The following is a 7,727-nucleotide window of genomic DNA, read 5'->3' on the forward strand; positions in this document are numbered from 1 at the left end:
GACTTCCAGGGTCTGGTTTTAAGGTGAGACCCCTCCCCATGTCGAATTTGCGAAGATTGCCATGGCTCGAAAGGATGGCCTTTGCCCGGATAACTCCGACAAACATACGTGCAGTTTACGACGTGAGGTGCATCACTTGTCACGACGATTTCACTCCCTTTTTGTTCGCATACTATGAGTCCAGAATATTGGGAATGAATCTCGTGGAATTTCAAATATGTACGCCCTCCTCACTTTATGGAAGATTTGCTAAAGAGAATAAAATTTTCACAGAATAGAAAAGGTGCTTTCCAGAGTTCCATGCTGACCGACGCTGCCTCTTCCAGTCAGTTGGTTAATGCTCACATCGAGCCCAACATGGGCGGATTGCTTGCATGTATCTCATCTCACATCTCAAAACGAGCAAGCTCTTTAGTCATGGACCCAGCGGCCACGGATGGAGCGGGCCTTGAGCCTCGTGGGACCGACCGACGAGGAGATGATGCTCGAAACCTGGCTGGCGGCGACAGGCTTGACGAGGAAGCTCTTGCTCTTGGCCAGAGTGCTGAGCGCGCTGGTGGTCTTCAGTGAGGGAAGGGCACCGCTGCCAGAGGCCTTGTTGACCTCGCACGCGCGGCCAAGGGATGAGGAGCAGGCAGACGCGGCGGCGCTGTCGGGGACGTTGTATACTGTGCCCTTGTTGCTGCTGGAGGTGAAGGGATTCTTGACGGTCTCGAAGACATTGCCCTCAATCAGAGCAGTGGCTCCAGAGTAAACGTCAAAGGCGTGGCCCTGCATGTTCTTGAAGTAGTTGTTGGTGGCCTGGAAGGTTCCGGTAGTACCATCCTGGCCGAGCTTGGGTGCGCGACCGGAGACGTCGTGGTAGTAATTCCTGTCCAGGGTGACGCGGTCGCCCTTGCCGTAGAACATCATGGTCCAGTAGTGGTCGCCGTTGCAAGACGCAGAGGTAGTCGTCTGGCCGTCGAACTCGCTGTTCGAGACTGTTACGCGAGATCCGTCGTAGTGGGTGACGATGAACATGCGGCCGACGAGGGAGATCTTCATGTGATCGATCCAGACACCGTCGTTGCCGCCCTTGAGGTCGATAGCATCACCACCCCAGACGATACCAGGGTTGAGGTTACGGATCTCGAAGCCCTGGATGATGACGTTCTTGGCGTTCTTCTTGATCTGGAGACCCTTACCGTTGAGAACGCCGGCACCGCTGCCGATAATGCTCTTGTTGCTGCCGACAATGAGGGGCTCGAGTCCGGCCTTGTCGTACTTGATAGAGCTGACAGCGACGTTGTCGGAACCTCCGCACGAGAGGGTTCCAAGGTAGAGTTGACCTCCGTTCTTGGCGCTGCAAGACTTACGGTCGCAGCCGGAACCTGTGGCCTTGGAGCCAGTGAAGTCCCAGGTCTTGTTGATAACGATGGTGCGGGGCACATCGTCAGCCAGGAGCTTGGCCAATTCGCTGGCAGACGTGGGTGCAACGGCCTTGGCGGAACCGCCGCCCGTAACACCGGTAGCGAAGCCATAGGCCTTGCCGACGACGGTCTGGGCGGTAGCCGCGGAGGCCATGACCATGGCACCGAGGAGGTAGTTCAGATGCATGGCTGTGATAAAGAATGGATTGTGCGCGCGGCAATGTTATAGAGGGGATCAGTGGGTAGTGTTGATATAGCTACGCCGGCGCAAGCTAGTGCAAAGTCAATAGAGCTGAAAGAATGGAAGGTGTTGCAGTGATCTGTCAAAAAGAGTGAATGAACGAATGTGGTTGAAGAAAAGGTAGAATCCCACAAGGTCTGCTGATGTTGGCCTTTAATGCATTTGGCGAGTCTCTCCCGTTCGGCCAGCGCATCGATGAGGCTTCAGGCCCCTGCGTCCCTAGATTGTTTGCGTCGAATGCCGAAATCCTGGGACCGCTCGATCAGCAGCATCCCGGAACATTGCTCAAAAATGTCCCTTGGGACCGTGGTCCAGAGCATGGTGGGCCCATTGCAACAGGCATTGCCATGATCAAGCGTCAGTGTACCTCTGCGCCTCGCTCGAATCGGAGCCGAACGGCGAGAGACTTGCCAAGAACGTCGTCAAGCTAGTCCTGATGCCTCATTCTGAAACGCCCTTCCTGGGCCTCCGATATTACACAGGACTGGGCCCCTCCAGCCTCATGGCACCAGCATCTTGACAGCCCCTGACAATGTATTGAGATTGTGGAGGATTGCCGCTCAATGAGTCGCTGCGATAATGAATGTGGGTTGTTGCTGGAGCCTATACAAGATCACGGGATTCCCCGCCGCCACGGAGCTCAATTGAGGGAGGCTCCATTCAAGAACTTGTTTCACGTATGTTGTCAATGAGCTGAAGGGTGTCACATAGTCACTCAGTTAGCCTTTAATTCTGCATTGGCTACTTTCCCATGAGTCCCGATTATGATAGAGAATCTCATGCCATCAAAAAGCTCCTCACGACTTGATCAAACCTTAGATCCCCGCCGCGATCATCGTCGTACGCCATTAGCGAGCAAGGATGATTTGCTGGGCATTTCTTGATCGACTCTTACGCGGCTGTTAAGATCCACGTCCGCGGCCTTGCTCATTCATTTGACACGGGCCACGTGCTGCTTTGCAAGAGCTGGGATGTCGAAACGGCTGAAAGGATGAGAAACAAGAATCTGGTGCAATCAGGCGTCTGCCTCGATGATGGATGCGTGGTGCCGTTGAGCAGAGTTATCCGAGGTCTGCTGTATGTTCCGGGCATGGAATAAATCCTCATGTCCTAGTGCGGATGCCCCATTCGCGGTAGATACCTGACGTTGCAATTGGGATGATTTAAGCGACACCTAGGCCGTAGAGATCGATCAATACACGAAGGTTTAGAGTTGATGTACTACCGTTAGTGACCTGCGGATCGTGACACGAAGTCGAGGCCGATACGACATCATTGTCAAACCTTGTGTCAGTCGTATCGATGCGGTCATCAGCCTCAAACTTGCGATGCATGTAAACAGCCCTCACTCCTGGTTCAAAGACGTCCCGGGTGTGGCGCGTCTTGGCCACCTTCATTCGCGTACACCGTCAAATGATACGAACTATCGTGTTCCGGAGCGTGGCAGGAATGCTTTGCACAGGCAGAGCTATAGTCACTGTTGCGCCGTAATGATTCATCTGTAGAAACTGGGAATGGGGCTGCTGGAGCATGATAGGGCACGAGACGAACTAACTGTGCCATTGGAGACCTCCTGCCAGGCAGCGAGCAGTGGATTCCTCCTTTGATAGGCAAGGTCTTGGTACAATCACTGTCCATTCAGCTGTGGCGCCTCTACGAAGGCCAACGAGGCTCACTCAAACTTCCTAACAGCAATCTTGCAACATTGTATTGCATGGTACCGGCCTCCATAGCTGAGCCTGACGTCAGCCGCGATGCGCCCGATAGCAAAGAGAACAAAGTGATGCGAGGCGCTGAGAGGGGTGGGAGGGATCAAGGTGCTGTAGGTCAAGTGGAGGTGCAGGCTGATTGGCAGATCGATGGCTGTGGTCACTCAGACGTAACCTCGTGGACCCTCAAAGCTCGATTCCGAACACTGGCGATGCGCAGGTCCTGGGGGGCTTGTAGTGGTACGGACGGATGTAGGAGGGAGCATTTGCCGGCTGATCCATTTCTGCAGCTGGACCAACAGATGGTCGCCATTGCTCGGCAGATACATTCTACTTAGGTGAATAGGCGTGTGATTTACCTCGCGGTAAGTTTCGATCGTCGTACTGTGGGGGAAATCCCGCCGTCTAACGTGCATCACTGCGGGCGGATACCCCACCACCCCCAGACGCATACCACACACGATCTTGGAAGCAGCATCGCGTACGACGTGAGGTAGTCAGATAAAAAATGCCAAGTTGAAACTCAGTGAATACCTTGATGCTGGTCGAGGGGGTATAAAATTACAGAAAGTTTGGCTTGAACTTTTAATGGACGGCATGGTTCGGTTTCCAGTTCAAGTCGAAACCTTTCTTATTCCTGCATTCACCATGCCTCACGCCCAGCCTCGCCGCCTACCCCCTGGCTTTACCAGCGAGGATTTTGCCGCTTTTGTGAAGGCCATTATACCCATTGTCGGGGATGAAAACTTTTCCATCGTCTCGGCCGATGTAGAGCTGAAAGATGGAGACTATGTCAATCCTTGCAAAGCCCACGACATGCACGCCGTGTACGACAAAGAATTTTTCGTATCATGCGCCGTCGTTCATCCGAGGACTGTCACTGAAGTTCAAGAAATCATGCGGCTCTGTAACAAAATGCAGATGCCTGTCTGGCCTTACTCTGTGGGCCGCAACACCGGATACGGAGGAGCCGCACCACGGGTCCCGGGTACACTCGGCATGGAACTTGGAAGACACATGAACCGAATCCATGAAGTCAATGTTGATGGGGCATATGCTTTGGTTGAGCCTGGAGTCACATTCTTTAGCCTTTATGACCATCTTGTGAAGACTGGTCTTGATGAGCAATTATGGCTAGATGTGAGAGAAGGACGAATCTCTCCCAATGTTGAATAACCCTCGTTCTCTGACACTTTCCAATCAGGTTCCAGACCTTGGAGGCGGCTCCATTATTGGTAGGCACCAGTCAGACTTCTGTGCGTATTTGTCGAGGTATTCGACTGACAGGCGCAGGAAATACTCTGGAAAGGGGCGTTGGGTATAGTGAGTACCAAACTTGGCCAGTTATTCAGAACTTGGAACTAAACCGGCCTGACAGCTCCATATGGTGGTCAGTAGCTCTTGAGCTTACCATTAAGCCCTCTTCCATCTAACATTTACAGACCATTTCATGATGCATTGTGGGATGGAAGTCGTTCTTCCAGACGGCACTCTCGTCCGCACCGGCATGGGGTCGCTTCCCGATCCTGCTAGTCGGAACTCGAATCTTTCAGCCGATCAACAGCCACCGAACAAAGCTTGGCAGCTGTTCAATTACGGGTTTGGCCCATATAACGATGGCCTTTTTACCCAGAGCAGCCTTGGTATTGTTGTCAAGATGGGAGTTTGGGTGAGTTCATCATTCGTCGCAGAGAAGCCCATGACGTCAGGAAGGCCTTGTTGCTAAACACCTGCTTTAAAAGTTGATGCCGAATCCGGGAGGCTATCAGGCATACATGATTACTTTCCCCCGTGACGAAGACCTTGGTGCTATTGTTGACATTATTAGACCTTTGCGCTTGGTTAGTTGAACCCTCTGTTCTTTGCATGTCTGGTCTACGATATTTCTAGCATTCCACTAACGAAGAGAACTCAAGCAAATGGTGCTTCAAAATGTTCCCACCATCCGCCATATCCTCTTAGATGCTGCTGTTGCAGGAGACAAAGCCTCGTACACGGACAAGACAAGTCCTCTATCAGGTGATGAGCTGGATGCCATAGCAGCAAAGCTAGACCTTGGCCGGTGGAACTTCTACGGCGCAGTCTACGTATGTCACTATCCTGATTATTCAGATTTCCATTGCAACTGCAGAATGCTGTCTAATTCGACTCGGATTGCTCTTCTCGTAGGGGCCAGAGCCGATCCGAAGCTTCATGCTTGAAGCTATCAAAGGAGCCTTTTTGAAAATAGACGGCTCCAAGTTCTTCCTTCCAGAGGATCGGACCGAGCCCCATAGTGTACTGAAGACAAGAGCCAAAACTCTGCAAGGAATTCCCTCCTTGGATGAACTTCGCTGGGTCAGGCAAGTCCATCAAGTCTATTCAAAGCCTCAGAAGTCACCACTCTCCAGAACTGCACGAACTGCGAGCATCACGTCCTAACGTATTTGAGCACAGCTGGCTGCCAAACGGAGCCCATCTTTTTTTCTCGCCGATCGCAAAAATCTCGGGCAAAGATGCAGAGCTGCAATACCGCGTCACAAAGCGCCGCTTCGCAGAAGCTGGACTTGACTTCATTGGTACCTTCACCATCGGCATGCGCGAAATGCGTAGGTTCCCCATCATGTTACGGCGCACATCATGATCTGATCCCAAGACTGACACGACGACAGACCATATTGTGTGCGTGGTATTCAATCGCGAGGATCCGCAACAACGTTTGAGGGCAAGGTGGTTGACGCGACAGCTCATTAAGGACTGTGCAGAGCATGGATGGGGCGAATACCGGACTCACCTGGCATTGATGGATCAAATCGCTGGAACCTATAACTTCAACAACAGCTCTCAGATGAAGCTCAACGAGACCATCAAGAATGCTCTCGACCCCAATGGGATTTTGGCACCTGGTAAGAACGGGATATGGCCGGCCAAGTACGATAAGAGGGCATGGGTACTTGAGAAGGATGAGGCGGATAAGCTGTTGTTCGCTGGCATTCCGATGACCCGACTTTAGCATCGATGGTTGAGATGTATGAGGAAGTATGCTGCCAGTAGATCGTGAATAGGCCAGGCAGACACAACCATTGTGGTTCGACATTGAGCAAGCTTTCCAAGCTTTCCAAACCGTGCCTTATAGAGAGCATGAATTGTACACCGTGAGGTTCCTTACGTACCGCATATCAGTTCAGCGACACTCGAATTACCGAACCGTCACGGATACCCGGCCTCCCGTAGTTCTCATGTAGTACTCAGCTCTTCCTGGATAGCGCCCAGCTAGTGGCGACTATAGCGACCCCGCAGATCCACAGAACCCAGGTCGTCGGCATAAGAACCCGAGGTCAGCCCAGTGCTCCGTCAGCCGGGTTTCCTTCGTGTCTCGGGATTCAACACCAAGATGATTTCGAGCAGATCTTCTTCGTCGAATTTCCCTTGCCACACGTGCGGCAGAGCTTATAGTCGCTTGGAGCATTTACAGCGCCACACTCTGCTACGTATTTCACCCTCCAAATTTCTACGTCCCGCCTCCTTCACAGAGGTGTTGCTGACATTGCGTTGATCTCAGATACCAGCTCTCGGCCTTTCAATTGCGAATTTTGTTATCAGTCATTCGGTCGAAAGTCAGTCTATACCAATAGAATCGTTTCTAAAAAGTACCTGGCTAACAGACTTTCAGAGATGTTTTGCAACGTCACCACCGAGCCTGCAAGGTGCGCCTTGAAGCCGACTTCGAGGTGCCTTTACTTTCACGAAACCGATCAGGCAAGAAACGGACGGCTTGTGATCGCTGTAGGCTTCGAAAGAGGGGATGTAACTCCGAACTACCGTGCCGGAATTGCAGCAAGGTCAATGAGCCCTGCACCTACCAATGTTCACTAAGCGGCATCGGCGAAGAGGCTGGCACGAGTGCTAAGAGTGCATCCTCTGGACACGGTATAAATGAGCGAGAGCATGAAATTTTTGACCATCAAACTCTCTTCGAGCAATCACCAAGCTTAATTTCTTCCGCCAAAACATTGTTCTTCGCCAACGACGAAAGCTTTCGAGACGAGGGCAACGTGATTACACTTGATATTCCCACAGAATATCCAGAGCCTGAGTTTCCGCAGTCAATCGCCGCTTGGAATGACAATACAATCATACTCGACAGCTTCTCGACGACTGGGCAGTTGTACGCATCCTACGAGCAATTTCCAAGGCAATTTATGAGCAGCCCTGCGGAACAAGACGCTTTCGATTTCGCCTTCCTGAAGCGACTTACCAGCTGCTCTGGCCTTGCAAAGATATTCGAGTGTGGATCGCCTACAGAAAGACAGCAACTACTTAACCTGGCCTCCATGCGACGGCAATCTTATGAGGACATTACTGCCCCCTCCATTCTCAGCGAAAGCT

At 52.0% G+C, this 7,727-nt stretch overlaps 2 protein-coding genes across 2 annotated transcripts; one reads left to right on the forward strand and one right to left on the reverse strand.

The window, feature by feature from the left end:
- Positions 1-411: 411 nt before the first annotated feature.
- Positions 412-1,596, reverse strand: VDBG_05494 (pectin lyase; the record flags this gene model as incomplete). Its single annotated transcript, XM_003004335.1, has 1 exon — positions 412-1,596. One exon carries the CDS (start codon positions 1,594-1,596, stop codon positions 412-414), a length of 1,185 nt encoding a protein of 394 aa, XP_003004381.1.
- Positions 1,597-4,007: 2,411 nt separating this feature from the next.
- Positions 4,008-6,351, forward strand: VDBG_05495 (vanillyl-alcohol oxidase; the record flags this gene model as incomplete). Its single annotated transcript, XM_003004336.1, has 7 exons — positions 4,008-4,499; positions 4,564-4,615; positions 4,802-5,028; positions 5,102-5,200; positions 5,276-5,446; positions 5,884-5,947; positions 6,011-6,351. 7 exons carry the CDS (start codon positions 4,008-4,010, stop codon positions 6,349-6,351), a joined length of 1,446 nt encoding a protein of 481 aa, XP_003004382.1.
- Between the last annotated feature and the right edge of the window lie 1,376 nt (positions 6,352-7,727).

Source organism: Verticillium alfalfae, genomic scaffold, assembly GCF_000150825.1.
Source record: "Verticillium alfalfae VaMs.102 supercont1.6 genomic scaffold, whole genome shotgun sequence".
In the NCBI taxonomy this organism is placed as follows: Eukaryota; Fungi; Ascomycota; class Sordariomycetes; order Glomerellales; family Plectosphaerellaceae; genus Verticillium; species Verticillium alfalfae.